Below are 18,601 nucleotides of genomic sequence, written 5' to 3'. Positions count from 1 at the left end.
ACTCTACTCTGCTCCCATTGAGGGAACAGATAAGTTGCAACTGACGTTTACTGAAGTCTTTACTGCACCAGGCCAGGCACTGTGCTAAAAATGTGCCAGCCTGTTAAGTCGCTTCAATCAAGTACGATTCTCTGCAAGCCCATGGACTGCAGCCTGCCAGGCTCCATGGGATTCTCCATGGGATTCTCCAGACAAGAATACTGGAGTTCTTGTCCAGTATTGGGTTGCCGTCCCCTTTTCCAGAGGATTTTCCAGATTCCAGGAATCAAACCCAAGTCATTTATGTCTCCTGCATTATTAGCAGCCGGGTTCTCTTCAGCTAGCACCACCTGGGAAGCCTCTGCTAAGAATATTTACATGAATTGTCACACTGAAGCTTCACTTTAAATGCTAGCTTCATTTCTGATAATGAGATGATTAAAGGCTTGAGCTCAGGAATCAGATTCCCTGAGTTAGGAGCTCAGCTCTGCCATCTGGGAGAGTGTTTGCCTCAGTTTCCTCATCTGTAAAATGGGCTTTACTGCAAAAGTTGTTTCAAGATAGCACACTTGATATCAAAAGAACAGTGAGTAACTAAGGCATGATTAGCAACTCTGAAAGTCCGCTCTGGATTTCAGCCTCTCCCAGAAATCCTTCTGTTTCACCACCACCCACAATCCTGCAGAGAATCCTCTTGAGGGGGAATGTGGCGGGGGTTGGGGGGTGTTTGCAGGGTGTTTGCTTGTTTATTTGTTTTAAGATGGGACTGAGTCGATTTGGCGCATATTTATTTCCTGGGAACCGGGGGACTGGGTGGAGAGTGGAGGAGGTGCAAAGGGAAGATGCAGAAGAGAAGGAGCTTTGACTGGTAAGCTCTCGGGGAGCCTGGGGAAGCTGGCAACCCGCACAGGTGCAGGTGCGTGGTCCGCCACCTGATCCCCAGAGGCCCAGGAAAGGAACTGAGGTTGGTATTTTCTGTTCACGACTTGATTTTGATTGGAATCAGAGGAGAAAGAATCCAGGAAGTTTATTTTTCCTCTCCCTTCTTGCTGGCAGGGACATAGCCAATGTTCCTGAAGAGATTAAAAAATAATAATACCCCGTGCCTCCTACCCTTTCTTTCTTCCTGAACCTTCTCCTTCCCCCACTTCCTCCCCTCTACCAACCCCACCTCTACTTCCTCTTCTCGCCCTCCCCCTGCTGGCTAACTGGCTACTTCCCCCTTCCCTTCTCTCGGGGGTAGAGCGCGGTCCCTGCTGCCTTCCAGGGCGAGGGAGAGCGCGAGATTGGCTGCGGACGGTACAGATCAGCCAGGGAACCGAGTCTGTCTCTCTCTCCCTCTCTCTCTTTCCCCCTCTTCCCCCCTCCTTCTGTTGCACACCACACACACGCACACGCGCACACGTACACACACACACACACGCAAACACTCAAAACTCGGACCGGCCGCACCGCGGCTGCTCCAATCCTTGCAAAAGACGAGTGAGCGCCCTTCGGTCCGCGCTCCGCTCGCCTGGCTCCGGCTTCTCGCCCGACGCAGCGCTAAGTCACGGTGCCCTGCGCGCCCGCTTCGGCCGGGTGTTCCCGAGAATAAAGCGGGGAGGGAGGGTACAGATAGATCAGAAAACACGCCAGCCACACACGCCGCGACTTCAGCTCTGGCTGGGAGTCCGAGGGGAGACGGCGCCGGCAGCGCCCTGCGCGGGTGAGGTCCGCGCGGCCGCCGGGGAAGAGCCCACCTGCCGGCCCGCGATCGGCCGGCGCCAAGAGTGGGGCCCATCGTGGTCCTGCTCGGGCAGCGTCCGGGCTCCGGGCGCCCTCGCCCCAGCTAGTTGAGAGTTTCCACCCTCGGCTCCGCCGCCGGAGGGACCTCGGAGGCACACGGTCCGCGCCTCGGAGGGACCTCCCCTCCTTCTCCCAGGACGCAGCAGCGGAGCGGACCTCGCGATGGCCGGGGCGCGCGGGCTGCTCCATCTGTGGCTGAGCTGCTTGTGTGTGAGCCTGGCGCAGGGACAGAGACTCAGACAGCCCTTCCCGGAGCTCCGCGTGGCTGTGCCGGCCGACCGCGCGGCAGGTGGCGGCCCCGAATCCCCGCTGCAGCCCCTCGACCAGGTGTCGGAGCACATGCTGCGGCTCTACGACAGGTACAGCGGCGGCCGAACGGAGGAGGCGCGGACGCCCGGGAACTCGGAGCGGGGCTCGCCGTCTTTGCGCCCCGAGCCGCTGCGCGAGGGCAACACGGTTCGCAGCTTTCGAGCCGGAGCCGCAGGTGAGTGCCGGGCGCCCCCTTTCCGCGATCCCGTCCCAGGGGTCTCCCGGGACACCCCCCCACGGCTTCCTCGTTTGCCCCCCGCGTTACCTAGAGACGCTCCCTCGCCCTGCAGCTCACCCTCCCCTCAGCCCCTCGGTGCCGTCACATCCCGCATTCCATCCGTGACCTAAGTAAGAATCAGCCCAATTCTAGAGTCTGAACGGAGAGGGAGAAGTGGGAGAGAAGGGCGCCGAGACCTGAACCGGGTCGGCTGGAAGAAGGAAGCGCAGGAAACCGGGCTGCCCCCGACCCTGTCCAGGGGGGTCCTCTTGCCCTGGGTGTCTGGGGCTCCTCTGGGGCAACCTATGCCGACGTTTAAGTCGGTCAGCGGAAATTGCCTTGGACAGGGCTATAGCCGTGTTTACCTAGAGGCAGATGTTATTTTATGCCAACCCCAGGGCACGAGAGAGAAAAGTCACACTTGAACTAGATGCCTTCCCCTTAGCCCTTTAAGACAGTCGCTTCTCCAGACCTTCCACCTTCTCTTAACTGGCGTCCTCTGTGTTTATATTTGACACTTTCTACTTGATAGTCCCTTGGTGGCAAACAACGCAGACTAAACCAGGTGCTCGGGTGTTTCGATTATTTAAAACCCATCTGGGCAAACAGGGGACTGTACCACCCACCCTGGGAGGAGTTGGGACGGAGGCGAGCAGCCGGTGGATGTAAACACCTCTTGGAATCTGCCGATGAAAATTTGCTCATCCCATTTTCAACACACAGATCACTGTGGGCTGAAATTCATGGCTTAACAAGGTTTCTCCTGGCCCCTGTGGTGAAGCGAATAACTTATGCTAACAGCCTGCCTCCCCTGTGCTAACAGCTTGAGGGAAAGTTTCCTGGACGCTAACTCGGTTTATATGCTTTGAGGATGCACCCGGCTTTTTTGTTCACTGCATTCACGATGAAGGGAAATGTAACTGCAAAGCCTGTCCTCAGTGAACCATAGCCAAGAATTGAAAAATAGCCAAGAATCTTCAAGTTAGGAGGCCATGCCTGATGCTCTCAATTCTGTCAGAATCACTAGAAAGACATCTCCCAAAGCTTTGATACGTAGGACTCCTGGAAAAGAGGAACACCACGAAAGCATTCATCAAGGAAAGCCCTAGGCTGACAGTGTAAATACACTCTAGAGCACCTAGCCTTGATGACATTTACAATAAATGTGAATTATGCTTTCTAATGCAGAAGTCTCTAGCTGGAGCCTGAGCTGAATCAGATTTCGCTTTTTTCTGAAAACCACGAGCATGATCTATAAGGAGGTGGCCTCTGCTAAGGAAAGAGAAGCCTACTCTTGGTGTGTCAGCCCCTGGAGAAGGCTGTCCTGACAGCTGACCACACCAGTGACTGGCCTGTTCAGTGCAACTCCAAGGGCAGAGCTCCATGAAAAAACAGTGTGGAAGAAACCAGAGAAGTTGGGTGGGCAAGGCAGGTGGCAATAGTGAAGATAATCTAATCATTCTTACCTCTATCTGCATTTTCTTGGTAATATTCCTAGGGAGTCTCCAAGGCACCCAAGAGATGAATAGTATTTTTGGAATCACAGATTTTTAGTATGAATCACAAGGTTTGGAGGTGGCATGTGAGTTTGATTCATTCACACCTATTCTATAGTGTTTTTGTATGTTTGTTTTAGACTGAGGGAACCGTGAGTGAGAGATGGATAAGGATTTGAATATCTCAGGCCCCATTTACTCTTTGGCTTCAGCTCACTCTATGCATTATAATTTCAGAGTGTCCCTTATCAGCCTCTCTGTAGTCTTAGACCATCAAATGATAAACTCTGATACGGAGGCCATAAGTTCCCTTGAAATGATGAATTGCAGCTGAAAGCATATATACAAGGCTGTGCGCCCTGATAAGAAAAGTAATTCCTTTAGCATCCTAGAGACTGTCTTAATGACTTATTTATCAAATGTAGACACTGGTTTTTGTGGAAGCTGAAGTGTCCTGTTACTATACTGGAAACTCCTGGAGAGGTGGTTCATGTTGGACTCCTTCCAAGAGTTTAGTTACTAACACACTAAAAAGACCTTATTAAAAGCAGTTCTGGTTTTAATAAGGCCCAACTCCAGGAAGGTGCTAAGGCTTTCGTGTGTCTCTCTCCTTTATATGTATCAGCATTTCCCTAACACCCTTCATCTTGTGACATGCGTTCTAACGTAGGTGAAAGATGCTGTCTGCTTTAATAAATTAGATATGTTTTCCAGTTCACAGTGTTGAGGTTTCACAAACATATGTGCTTCTCTGGACCAACGATGTTACAGATTTTAATGGAAGGTCAGGTGTGTGCTGTTGTCTATGGAGTGGCTGCTGATTCGGCACACTTTCCCCGTGCTTATTCAGGCTGAGTTATAGCCTTAGAGTCCTCTTTGCTCCTTGGAACATACCTGATTAAAATTATTTATTGTTCTAAACCTAGAATATCTTTGGTTGAAATTTAGCTGCTGTGGTCTCCCTCTGATTACCTTCTACTTAAACCATTACTTGATGGTGGGTGGCATTCATCCTAAATACACTTTCTGCTAACCCCTTTCTCCTCCCTCAATGCTATGCAGTTGGTGTGCCAAAACCATAAGTTTGGAGCACTCATACGTCTTTTTGTGGTGTGTAAGTGTTTATATAAAGATAGGTTTTATCTTTCCCTTTGTAAAAGGTAATTTACAAAATTATTGATGACAGAGAAGTTTGGCTTTAGAAAAACACACCATCTCGAAGGAAGACAAGAGGGACATGAAATCAGCTTTTATTTTCGTCTTAGTTGAAGTTGTCCTTGGCTTCTATGTAATGAAAGAAGAATATTTTGCATGAGGTTTTCTCCTGGCTTGATCCTTGAAGATACATACTTTGTGTTCATTAGTTTCTCATCATTTCCATAGTCACTTAATCTTATTTTTCTTAATCATAAATTTAACCTCTTTAGGGAAAGTGATTAACGCACAGCTGTTCTTATTAGGAAACTATCATTATTTTAATTTATGACATATAACTACAAAAGATTGCATTTCAGTGGATTTATGTCACCTTTCAAGAAAAATGACACAGACTTTATAGACAGAAGGAAAAGAAAGTTGAGAAAAGTCAGACCCCAAAGTGAATATTTTCCTTCAGTGAGAAAGAAGAGAGTCTTTCCTACTGTAACCAAAAATCTTTAAAAATGAAGAATTAAAATGTGACATGTTTCTGAAGTGCAAGGCTAAAATATAAGGCTTTAGAAAGGATGTAGTGATGGGCTGAACAATCGTTCTAATAGGAGTCAGTTTTGTAAAATGCATGGACTGGGGGTGGGGAAGCATCATTGTTGGTGGGTTTGATGGCAAGGGGCTATTACAACATTATTAAAACAGAGTTACCTAGAAATTTCTGGCACCTAGAAATTAAAGAATACTTAGATTATCTGATGTTTTTATTCAGAGAACAATAGTACATCTGGAGAGGGAGAACTGGATGTGCAGCTGCTTTGAATTACACTCTACTTTGAATACATGATAGCCCTTAATGAAGTTTTTACTGTAACAATCAAGACAGCTTTACAATCTCTGACATTTAAAAATCCATAATGCCATGAATTCTAGATTATCTATGCTAATGGAAAAGAAAAAGACTGTTACATTAAAAATAATTTAAATTTATCTCTTTAGTATGGTTAGACACACTCAGAGAGACCAGGAGAACATGAGGATCAATGAAAAAAGTCCCCTAAGTAGATAATTCACTCAGGGAATATTTGTACATTAAAACTATGTACATAATTGAGAATATATTAAAAGGGTTACAGACATTTTATCTAAGTGGTGGAAGTTTATAAGCATTTGATTGACCCAGTTCAGGTTTTTCTAAAAATTAGCTAGAGACGTGAATGTCAGACCTGATCTTAAACGTTTTGGAATTATACAGTTTCATGTTTGAAAGAGGCTATAAAGAAAGCAAGCCCAACCCTTTATTTAAATGGAAGAAGAAATGGACATCATGATATATTTGCCAGACAAGTTTTCAAACATACTGAGCTCATCTCAAAATTTCTAATCATCTTATCTGATTTTCTAGGAGAAGATTTTGTAAAAGAGGGTATTTAAAAGTCGTTGAAAGATGTTACATAAAATTGCATTCCATGATCAAGTAAGTTTGGGAAAAGTTATCAGTTTACTTTGGGACCTTTCAGGGCCTTTAAAAAGCTCGTGAACCCTCTAAAGAGTGGATCACTTTCTCCTCATGAGAGTACTTTAGAGAATTGTGGTTCTGAGACATCTATCTGGGGAAACACTGGTTCAGATTCTTCCTAATTTCTCAAGAAAGAAGATACGCAAAATTCAAGTGAATCTTATGACTGAACACTATCTCATTTCTCATTTGTTTACTCAGGATATTTACTTACACTGTTAGTTTTTGGACTTGAGTCCAGTTGGCATTGTATAGTTAGCCCTCCATATCCCTGGGTACCAGGGATCCAACTACAGATTAAAAATATTCACAGGGAAAAACTTCAGGAATTTCTCAAAAGCAGAACTTGATTTTGCTGAATAATAAATACTCTAGAGATGATTTAATGTATACAGGAGCATGTATGTAGATTATATGCAGATACAATGCCATTTAATTTTAGGGACTTAAACATCTGTGGATTTTGGTATCTGCAAGGGTCCTGCAACCAGTTCTCTGAGAATACCAAGGGCCAACTGGACCATCTTCCTGATTTCATGTTTTAAATTTCTCTGGATGTAATTTTAGAGCCTCTGTCATTAAATTTTATTTTGCCGATTTTTATGAATTCTCCATTATTTTCTTCTATAGGATTAGTATTTATTATTTTACATCAATCTGTTATTATTCTTTTAGAAGAAAGCCTTCTTTATTTGTGGAAAAATTCACTAGAGATCATACTTATCATTTTGTTAATGTTTTATCATCATCAATCCCTTGGTTATAGATACCTGTTAAAGCCCTTATATAATCCCATTGTTTGTTGTATTTATTAGATATAATAAAACTCATACCTATCAAAAAGCCTAATGAAAATTATTGAGCAATTTTGTATATGCTATTCAGGATTTTTCTGCCCCAACATCAGAACTTTTCTCCTAAAATTTTGAAGGTTTTCCCATCCATTAAATTTGTATATCCTAGGTTTCCCAGATGGCATTGCTGCTGCTGCTAAGTCACTTCAGTTGTGTCCGACTCTGTATGACCCCATAGATGGCAGCCCACCAGGCTCCCCTGTCCCTGGGATTCTCCAGGCAAGAACACGAGCGGGTTGCCATTTCCTTCTCCAATTCATGAAAGTGAAAAGTGAAAGGGAAGTTGCTCAGTCATGTCCAACTCTTTGCAACCCCATGGACTGTAGCCTACCAGGCTCCTCAGTCCATGGGATTTTCCAGGCAAGAATACTGGAATGGGTTGCCATTTCCTTCTCCAGGGGATCTTCCCAACCCAGGGATTGAACCGGCTCTCCCGCATTGTAGGCAGACGCTTTACCGCCTGAGCTACCAGGGAAGCCACCTGCCAAACAGGAGATATGAGAGCCACAGGTTCAATCCTTGGGTCTGGAAGGTGCCCTGGAGAAAGGCATGGCAACCCACTCCAGTATTCTTACCTGGAGAATCCCACGGGCACAGGAGCCTATCAGGGTATAGTCCATGGGGTCACACAAAGTCTCGGACATGACTGAAGCGATTTAGCAAGCATAGCACAGTAATCAGGATCTTGGTAACTTTATTTCAGTGATATGATGGAAAGAAGTTTGGCTTCATAAATAGTTTCTATTTGAAATTTCCTATGCCGAGTTTCAATTCAGAGTGAATTTTTATGATTATGTTCCTAACCCATGAAAATAGAGTTTTGTAATGGACACAGTGACATAGTATTAATCAAGTGACACAAGTTTACCAAGGTAATATCTACTTTGGACTGTAGTAAACTATGACATTGTGACCAAAGAGCCCTCACCTATGGGCTATACTTAGAAATCCATAAAGCCACTAGTCTCGTAATATGTTAGTAGTGGTTGTGTCCTAGGATATTGGTACCTAAAGCGCTCTTGGCAACACACATTTTCAGGGATGATATTATTAAAGGCGTGGATGTCTCTTTATTTGTCTAAAACGTCCACATGTAAGTCATAAAGCCAATTGACCCTGTGTTTTATTGGATCCTTCAGTGATCTACCTTCCTTTACGATCTATTGTTTCTTGGCAGTAGAACCACAATAATGCAATGCCTTGGTTTTGCTTGGGCATTATTAATAAAGTGTTTGGACAAACTGATCCTACTATATTTCTGACTTCAATATGTTCTTACTTTCCTGAGGGAGTAAATATTAAGTATGACTTTAAATATTATAGTGAGTAAATGTTAAATGTTCCATTTATAAAATGATTGTATCCAATAGCTTTAATAATGAGAGATTCTCTGCCCAGTCCTCTGATTTAAAGTTAAAACTACTGAGGCCCAACACGAACTTATTTGCTTTTTCGGCCAAGAAAATTTTAATTTAATTGCATGGAATTAATCTAAAGACTGAATGGAGTATAATTGCTGCACTTAGGTATGGGTTAAGATAAATGGTTTTCAAGAAGAGAAGAGATTCCTAGAGAATCTAGGATTAAGAGCATTAAGAGATCTTGGCTGCATTGTTAATTAATAAAGTCATCTAATATTTCCAGGCCTATCAAATGGGTTAACTCATACCTACTGTGCTAGTCTCAGAAAGATGGTGAAATGTAGTTGAAAAAATCAAATGCAAAAATGCATTTGGAAGTCCCATGTAAATGAGATTGTCTTGATACTTTGAGATACTGTCTTTCTCTCGCTCCCCACAAAACCTTAAACATACCTAACACAGTAATACCACGCAGTTGTTTGTGGCGCAGAGGATATATCTGGATAGCAATGTAAGCATGAAGAGGCCGTAGTCCTCTTGTAATACAATCTATGCCAAATTTCCATTCAAGAAATTACTGTTTCTGTCCTGACCTTGGTGGCTGCATGGAGCAGAGTTGCACCTCTTTATAGTGATTTCTTGAAGTTAGTTTTTCTCCAAGTATGGTCCCTGGGTTAGCAGCATCAACATCACCCAGGGAAATTGTTAGAAATCCTCCAGCCCACCCAGACCATCTGAATCGCACTCTGAGGGTGGGCACAGAAGCCTCAGTTTTCAGAAGCCAGTAAGGTGATTCTGACACCTGTCTGAGACACTGCTCTAAACTCAACATCCCTGGAGTGTTGACTATCTTATAACAGGCGTCTGAAATTCAAGATTGATTAACCTCCTAGTTCTGGTCTCATCTGGCCGTTTTAGTGGGTCTTTCCCTGGACAAATGGTTTATTAATTTATATAAGGGTAAGTTTCTTTCACTTTGGATGGTATATTAATGTTTTTATGACAGCTTTACCCTGGGGAGGAGTTCAAAAGTAAGTTAATAAAGACGTCTAACCCTTCTTTCCCAGCTGCAGAGTTCGGGGCCTAATAGGTTTGCTAGAAAATAGGTGATAGGGCAGGGATCAAGTTTCTGGAGAGCAAATAGCATATTTCATTTCAAGCTTGTATTCTGAGGGCCTGGCATAGGTGGCCACACAGTAGGCGCTCGGGAAATAATTCAGTTGAGCTGAATTAGGTGTTCAGGGGACTAGGTAAGAGAAGATAGTAGAAAAGCTATCAGCCAGGCAACAGATGCTTTAAAAATAATTGAAAGAAATTTCAGTTTAAGAGTTTCCCCGAGACATTTTACCATGAAGATGTGGGACAAAGCCTTTCTACTTTATACACTGTTCTAGTAATGTTTTTCTCCTGATGAAATGAAACTCCATAGGATACTTATTGCCCAGAAGGCCTTTTGCTTTGGGAGCTTAAAATTTTTTTCACTTTGTTGTGAAGTAGGAAACACTCAAGAATCTGGTAAGTTTGAACAGTGGCTCATTCATTGTTAAATATTTTAAAATATTTTTCAGGATATCAATGCTCCAGACCACGCAAAGTGCTAGGAGTTCAAAGATTTATCTGGACATGGGTCTACCCTCTGAGAGCTCACAGTCTAGGAATGCCCTTGGGTGGAGGCTGAGAGTAGATAAACTTGATTAGTGAACATTTTGTTGTTCTAGAAAAACATACATTATATCATCTTTGGCCATGTTTTACTTTGGACATAGAGGATGGTTGTTTTGAGATCCCATAAAACTCAGTCATTTGACTGGAACTCTGCAAGAAAAACAACATTCTGACTGTGTTCTATTTAGAAGCTCTCCATCTCTTGATGCCTGGAAACTGAAGGTGGCATAGAGGAACTGTAGCCTTGGCGCCATAATCAGCAGAGAGTATTCAGCCCGTGACTATGAGCATATATGGCCCTGTCCTAGGCACCCCGGCATTTCTAGCAGCTGTGCTTTGTTTGGAGAAAGGGATGGAAAAAAAAGAGTTGTTCTTAGTTACATATTTTCTGTATGACTAAAATGTTTTCGCTGCTTCCTGGGGATTTAACTAATCATCAAGATTTCATTTAGTCTATTTGTTTTAAAATCAGACTTTACATAGAAAGCTTTCCATTGTACGTTCTATTTCCCTTTGAAAACATTCTGTGTGGGCCAGCACGAAGGTGACCTCCCACTCCCCACTCCCCGGGCCCCGCCTCGACTCCTCCCTGAGAGGAACTGAACTGTTAACAATAGTAGGGCTGGTCCCAGGTCTTACTTTCTTTGCAGAGTCCTGGGTTTCTTGAGGAGCAGGTGCTTTCTTTTCAGAAGAAAACAAATAGATGTTCTGCCTTTATCTGATAACCAGACCCACCCCCCCCAAAAAAAATTTTTTTATGTAGGTAACAGAAGACCTGGGTTCCTCTCCAAAATCAATGCTCACTGGCTGGCTGACTTTTAAGGCCCTTCATTTTCTTATTTCTACAATGAATGTGTATGCATGCATGCTGAGTCGCTTCAGTTGTGTCCAACTCTGCAACTCTATGGATTATAGCCCGCCAGGCTCCTCTGTCCATGAGATTCTCCAGGCAAGAATACTGGAGTGGGTTGCTACACCCTCCTCTAGGAGATCTCTCGATCCAGGGATTGAACCCAAGTCTCCTGCATCTCCTACACTGCAGGCAGATTCTTTACTGCTGAGCCTTGGGGGAAGCCCTCTACAATGAATGCTGCTGCTGCTAAGTTTCTTCAGTCATGTCCGAGTCTGTACGACCCCATAGAGGGCAGCCCACCAGGCTCCCCCGTCCCTGGGATTCTCCAGGCAAGAACACGAGTGGGTTGCCAATGCTAGTGCTCAGCAAACAGTAAGAAAACAGCACCACCTATTGGTAGTTACATTTTGACATCTAAAAACAGTACCTTGGAAAGAGCTGAAATTAAAGCCGATTATAGTTCCTTGCAGGAGATCTGAGAGGTTATCTAGTTCACCTTTCACACCTTCCCTACTATAAAGAGATCCTTTGGTAAGTCTTGAATTATGGTCGTCTCTCTTCTGTCTGCCTGACCCCATAGAAGGGTCTCATCATCAGGCTACACACTTAGACAGTCATTATTTACCTTGACCTGGATTCTGCCTCCATTCAGCTATCACCTTTAGACCTAATTCTCATCTTTGACACTGACAAGAAAAACCCTGATCTCTCTACGGCCCCTCGAGTATTTGTAAACAATTCTTAAGTCATTGGTTAACGTTTTTTGGGTTTTTTGTTTTGTTTTGTTTTTCTTTCCTCCAGAGCAGGTATTCTGTAACTCAAATGCGTAAGAAATAACTTTAAGACCAACATCTAGGTTACTTTCCTAGCTACTTTCTTTTATTTTAATAAACTAGTTAAAGTTAGAGCACCCAGAATAAGCATGCAATTGTAGATATGATTGAATTGTGTGGCACACAGTTAATGCTCTCTAGTACCTGAAGACTACAAAGTGCATCCTGAAAATACATAAACCTTTGTTCTGTAACCTGATAACACTTGCCATTGCTTTTAATAATATTATTATTATATTTTGCTCTTAGTAATCAGAAAGTATGCCTCAATTTTCAGATTCATTGATTCCAAATAGGTTAATATCAGAATATTTCAGAAGAATGGAAAAAGTGAACAGGAAAGCATTTTCCATTCACTGATATGCCAACATAGATATCTTTTTCACAGACAAATCTGTGCTTTGCACAGTAAAGAGAGAGAAGGCTATTGGAAAACTCCTTAAGTATAGGAAAAGATACTTTTTTGAACAGTTAATATAAAATCAAAAAAGGCATGCGAGTAATGGAACAGATACTATTAGCATATATTTCATCCTGCAGGAGAGTATTTGTTGACTTGTTTTGGGGAACAGAGCATTGACTTGTATGGAAATGAAATGCTTTAAATTCAGGGAAGACAAAAATAAAGTATGGGTTAAAGAAATCAAGGAATGGTTTGTGAAATGGTGGAGACTTATTGTTTTAAAAAAGGTGGGGAGGAGGGAAATCTAGGGCAGGCAGAGGTAATGTATTCCTTCACCTGGGTGGGAATGGCAAAGGCTTTGCGTGCCAGGGGTCATATAATGCTGTAAGTTAGGAGCTAAATGTCAATTGGCCATTCCTTTTCTTTTAAAAAAATTTTTTAAAATTTAAATTTTAATTAATTTAAATTAAATTTAAATTAAATAATAAATTTAATTAATTAATAAAATTTAAAATTTAAATTCTTTAAAAAAATACTTGCACAGGAGGTCTCTAGCGGTGTGAAGCTTTAGTTGCCCTGCAGCATGTGGTAGCGCCCCTACCAGGGATGGAACCCACGTCCCCTGCATTGAAAGGCAGAGTCTTCTTTATTTTTTTTTAAAGGAAGGCAAATTCTTAACCATTGGACCACCAGGGGAGTCCCTGTCTATTCCTTTTCTGAATTTAAGCAGCTGAGACATCTGTAAGGACTTCGAATAACTAGGTTAATTTGGGATTTTTTTTTTTATAAATCTCCATTTAAAACATTGGAAATATTGCTTATACAAAAGCTTCCAGATATCCAGCATCACTGACAACTACAGTGTGCTCCTCTTATCGCCTCCCCAACAATCCCTTTTACCCTCATTCTTTTTTTCTTTTTCCCCAAAGTACAGTTGATTTGGGCTTCCCTGTGCCTTAGCCAGAGAAGGCAATGGCACCCCACTCCAGTACTCTTGCCTGGAAAATCCCATGGACGGAGGAGCCTGGTAGGCTGCAGTCCATGGGGTCATGAAGAGTTGGACGCGACTGAGCAACTTCCCTTTCACTTTTCACTTTCATGCATTGGAGAAGGAAATGGCAACCCACTCCAGTGTTCTTGCCTGGAGAATCCCAGGGACGGAGGAGCCTGGTGGGCTGAGTCGGACACAACGGAAGCAATTTAGCAGCAGCAGCAGCGTGCCTTGGTAAAGAATCTGCCTGCCAACGCAGGAGAGATGGTTTGATCTCTGGGTCAGGGAGATCCCCGGAGAAGAAAATGGCAACCCACTCCAGTGTTCTTGCCTGGAAATTCCCATAGACAGAGGAGCCTGCCAGGCTGCAGTCCATGGGGTCACAAAGAATGGGACAAGACTGAGTGACTAAGCACAGAAATATGTCCTGAATAAAGGAAGGTGTGTTGCTTTCCAAGAAAATAATCTCTTGCCCAACTTACATTTTGGTTTGCATGTTCATGTTTAGCAAATTCCTAATTCTTCCCTGCATTTGGGGAAAAAAATGCCTTTTTTTCTTTCCTTTTGAACCACGTGACCACAAAAATGGTGGTCATTCCACTGTCCAGGAGAAAGTTACTTTGAACCACGAATGTGAGCCATGTATGCAATTTAAAAGTTTTAGTAGCCTCATTAAAAATATGAAAAGCAAAGGGTGAGATTACTTTCTATAATATATTATATTTTAAATGTTCTGCACCCACACCAGCAAGCAATACTCAAACACCAACAGGGTGTCTGAGAATTCAACCGAATTCTGACACTATCTACCTAAAGAAAGCATCCATATTCCATAGATAAAGGGCTCAGTCCTACAAGACTGTCCTCCACTTCAGATGCCAGTCCCAAACCCAGATGGTTTCCTGTGCTTATGACCTTCCTGTGCTTATGACCTACCTGTGCTTATGACTACAGATTGGATGTTCCCACAACCTCTTCCTTGGGTTTGATTAATTTGCTGGAGTGGTTCACATAACTCAGGAAATGCAGTTACTCACTACATTCCTACTTTAGGATACAACTCAGGAACAGCCAGGGCTGTAAAAGATGCAAAGGGCAAGGTAGGGGAAGGGCTTGGGGATTCCTTGCTGTCACCAGGAGCGTCACTCTCCCCAGTCTCCACATATTCACCAACCCCCAAGCTCTCCAAACCTTGTGTTTTAAGGGTTTTTTTGTTTTTTTGTTTTTTTTGATTTGTATGGAGGCCTCACTATATAGTCATGGCTGATTAAATCATTGGCCATTGGTAACTAATTTCCAGCTCCTCTTCCCACCCAGACATCTGGGCTTAAGGGTGAGACTGAAAAATGCCAAACCCCTAATCACAGGGTTAAGTTCCCAGGCAACCAGCTCCCATTCGTTGTGGGCGCTCAGTTGCTCAGTTTTATCCGACTCTTTGAGACCCCATGGACTGCAGCCCACCAGGCCTCTGTTCATGGGATTTCCCAGGCAAGAATACAAAGTGGGTTGCCATTTCCTTCTCCATGGGATCTTCCCAATCCAGGAATCCCTGTCACCTGCATTGGCAGGCAGATTCTTTACCACTGAGTTACCTGGAAAGCCAAGATTATTTGGCCTCCAAAACCACCCCATTAGCATAGAAAGGACACTTTATGGCTCTCATCACTTAGACAATTCCAAAGGTTTTAGGAATTCTGGCCCTGAAAGAAAGATAAAGACCAAATATATATTTCTTGGTATAAATCACAATAATCACAATATTTAGCCCAGTGTTTTCAAGTGGTATGATTTTAACACATAATCAATATAAAATATTCATTTGATATTTTATACTCATTTTTGTGCTAAGGCTTCAAAACTATGTGTTTTATACTTACAGCACATCTGAATTCAAACTTAAGTGCCTACTTGGACATGGCTGTTCTAGTTAGCTAACATTCATTGAATTTTGTCCTGTGTGCTGTGTACACTACCTGCATTCTTTCAATTAATTCTCAGAGCATCTCTGCTGATACTACTGGGCTCATTTTACAGGTAAGTAAACTAAGGCTTGAAGAGTTTAGATAATTTGTCTGAGAACAGCTGCTGGTGGTGGATTAATCACTAAGTCGTGTCTGACTCTTATGACCCCATGAACTGTAACCCACCAGGCTTCTCTGTCCATGGGATTTTTCAGGCAAAAATACTGAAGTGGGTTGCCATTTCCTTTTCCAAGAGATCTTCCCGATCTGAGGATCAAACCCTTGTCTCCTTCCTTGGCAGCCGGATTCTTTACCTGCTGAGCCACTGTGGTAGAGCTGAGCCTGGGCCATAGGGCTTTGACTTCAAAGGAAGGCAATCAATTAAAATTAAAGCCATCAGAAGAGGTATATGGTAGATTATGAGACACTCATGAGATTTTATCAAAGGTTAGACCCAAAGTGGAGACTGGTTAACAGCAGGACGCAAAGTGTTTGTAAGAAGGAAATAGTTTGAAGCCAAATGTAGGGGAAAGAAGCAGGACTGGTTTCCCCAGTAAGACACCACCACCCACATCCCTTGGAGTTCATTTCCGCACTCCAGAGTGTTCCTTTGGCAACCATCCGATTGCCACATACTTTTCCTTCCATTTTAACTTTCATTTGGGTAAAAGTATATGCTCTGGTAACTGATATGAATCAGAGCTAGAATCTGAACAAGCCTGATGCCTTGGCTTTGTAATAAAAGTCTATAAAATATTATCCTGATCTCACTGAAGAAGGAAATGGCAACCCACTCCAGTATTCTTGTCTGGAAAATCCCATGGATGGAGGAGTCTCATAGGCTACAGTCCGTGGGGTCCCAAAGAGTCAGACACAACTGAACAACTTCACTTGCAACTTTTTCATGGACTATACAAACCTTCACAAATGGCAGTTTCCCCCTTTTCCTTTACACGGTGTTAGAAAGGAGTGAAATATGTGTCCCAAATGAACTTCCCCTGTACTTGGGGACTCAGTGAACTCATTTTAAATTTCCCATCTTGCTAAAATGTTTTGTTTTTACTGAAATATGTTTCTGATCAATAACATAATTTCAAAATTGCTTGTATGCTTCCAGAACAAATCTATGTATGAAACAAGTGTTTGGAAGAGGGTTCAAGCTCTGGTGCCCATCCCAGGACTGGGGAATCTTGAGTGTAACCTCAGCCTTACTATTAGCTCATGAGATGATCTCAAGAGCAGGAACCAGCTTCTGCCCCTGCTAATCAGTCACCCCTTCTGTTACTCCTCGTTTCTGCATTTGAAAAATTGGAAATACAGTTGCCTAGTTTCAATAATTTCATCAAGCTCTAGAGAAGCAATTCCCCTCTTAAATTCATGTGATATCATAAACTTTATTTTTTATTGTATTAAAATGTATTTATGTATTTGGCTGCATCAGGTCTTAGTTGAGCTCGAAGGATCTTCATTGTATCATGTAGGATTTTTCCTTGCAGCTCTAGGGCTCCAGAGCACAGGTTGCTCAGTAGTTAACAGAGTGCAGGCTTAGTTGCTCCATGGCATGTGGCATTCTTAGTTCCCTGACAAGGGATCGAACCCATCTCCCCTGCATTGCAAGGCAGATTCTTAACCACTGGACCACCAGGGAAGCCCCTAATCCCATAAACTTTAGACAAGCTCCACAAACAGCATTATCTTCATGACACTTCAAATGCGTGACTTAATTTTTTCAGATACACTATCTGAAGATAGAGCTATATGGTCTTGCTTACCCACCCTCATCCTGCACCCTTAATTTTGTAAGGCAGATAGAAAGTATAATCCCCAATTTATGCTTAATATCAGCACTTATAATAATAATAATTTATACTTAAGAAACACTTACTGGACCCTTTGTGATTTGATTTACACACATCTCAATTCTGTGGAGAAGGCAATGACACCCCACTCCAGTACTCTTGCCTGGAAAATCCCATGGACAGAGGGGCCTGGTAGGCTGCAGTCCATGGGGTCGCTAGGAGTTGGACACAACTGAGCGACTTCACTTTATTTTTTCACTTTCATGCATTGGAGAAGGAAATGGCAACCCACTCCAGGGTTCTTGCCTGGAGAATTCCAGGGATGGGGGAGCCTGGTGGGCTGTCATCTATGGGATTGCACAGAGTCGGACATGACTGAAGTGACTTAGCAGCAGCACTTAATTCTGATTGAGTGTGTGCTAACTCGATTCAGTCATATGTGACTCTTTTGCAACCCTATGGACTGTAGCCCACCAGACTTCTCTGTCCAAGGAATTCTCCAGGCAAGGATATTGGAGTCAGTTGCCATGCCCTCTTCCAGGATATCTTCCCAACCCAGAGATTGAACCTACGTCTCTTATATCTCCTGCTTTGGCAAGCAGGTTCTTTACCACTCTTGCCATCTGGGAAGCCCTTAATTCTGATGATAGGACTATTATTCCATTTAATGAATGAGAACACTAACTTTTCCAGTTACATAGTTAATAAGTGGCTGAGCCAGAACTTGACTCAACGTGAATTTACTTCCACTAATGCTTGTAACCAGGAGGCTAGACACTGCTTCTGATAAGACACTATTATGACACTGTACCAAATTTATAGGAATAGTTTTTGGTAGTCTCATTAAGAAAGGTCAGAGCTCTCAGCTTTCATACCACTAACTTTATGATTTGCATTTCAGTAAAGAGAATATTAGTAAATATGGCTGATCCTTGCTTTCATCTTTATCCAGTTTGTAAAATTACTCCTGTTATCTTTTGTTTAGCTGAAGTGGAAATTACATAACTTAAACAGAGATATTTTTAAGTAAACAGCTCAGGAACATTTGGTAGTTTCACAATGTTAGGCAATCACCAAGTTTATTCAGTTCTAAAATATTTCTATTATCCCAAAGGAAAACCCCCTACCCATCGAGCACTTTCTCCACATTACTCCCTCCTCTCAGCCCCTGGCAAACACCAGTCTGCATTCTGTCTCAGTGGATTTACCTTTTGGGGATATTTTACATAAATGGAATCATACAATATGAGACCTTTACGTCTGACTTCTTTCATTTAGCACAAGGTTAATATTTTCAAGGTTCATCCACACTGTATGATGTATCAACCCCTTATTCCTCTTTATGGCTGAATAATATTCCATTATATGACTATATCACAATTCAGTTCAGGTTTTCAGTCGTGTCCCACTCTTTGTGACCCCATGGACTG

The 18,601-nt window shown here is 42.9% G+C and overlaps 1 protein-coding gene across 2 annotated transcripts in view; it reads left to right on the top strand.

Moving 5' to 3' along the window:
* The first annotated feature begins 1,919 nt into the window (after nucleotides 1-1,919).
* Nucleotides 1,920-18,601, top strand: part of BMP3 (bone morphogenetic protein 3) — a 31,321-nt gene continuing 14,639 nt past the window's right edge. Inside the window, exon 1 of one of the 2 annotated variants that reach the window (XM_086407549.1) lies at nucleotides 1,920-2,248. In XM_086407549.1, the coding sequence (XP_086263675.1) occupies nucleotides 1,927-2,248 (322 nt within the window). In that variant the 5' untranslated portion in view covers nucleotides 1,920-1,926. Of the gene's footprint in view, nucleotides 2,249-15,290; nucleotides 15,446-18,601 lie in introns of those variants that run through there. The other variant, XM_086407550.1, reaches the window with a different exon arrangement.

Source organism: Bos grunniens, chromosome 6, assembly GCF_055505025.1.
Source record: "Bos grunniens cultivar Pamir isolate PY7600 chromosome 6, Bosgru_T2T1.0, whole genome shotgun sequence".
Classification (NCBI taxonomy): Eukaryota; Metazoa; Chordata; class Mammalia; order Artiodactyla; family Bovidae; genus Bos; species Bos grunniens.
The sequence above is the reverse complement of the archived record's forward strand: the minus strand, read 5'-3'. Positions and strand labels throughout refer to the sequence as shown.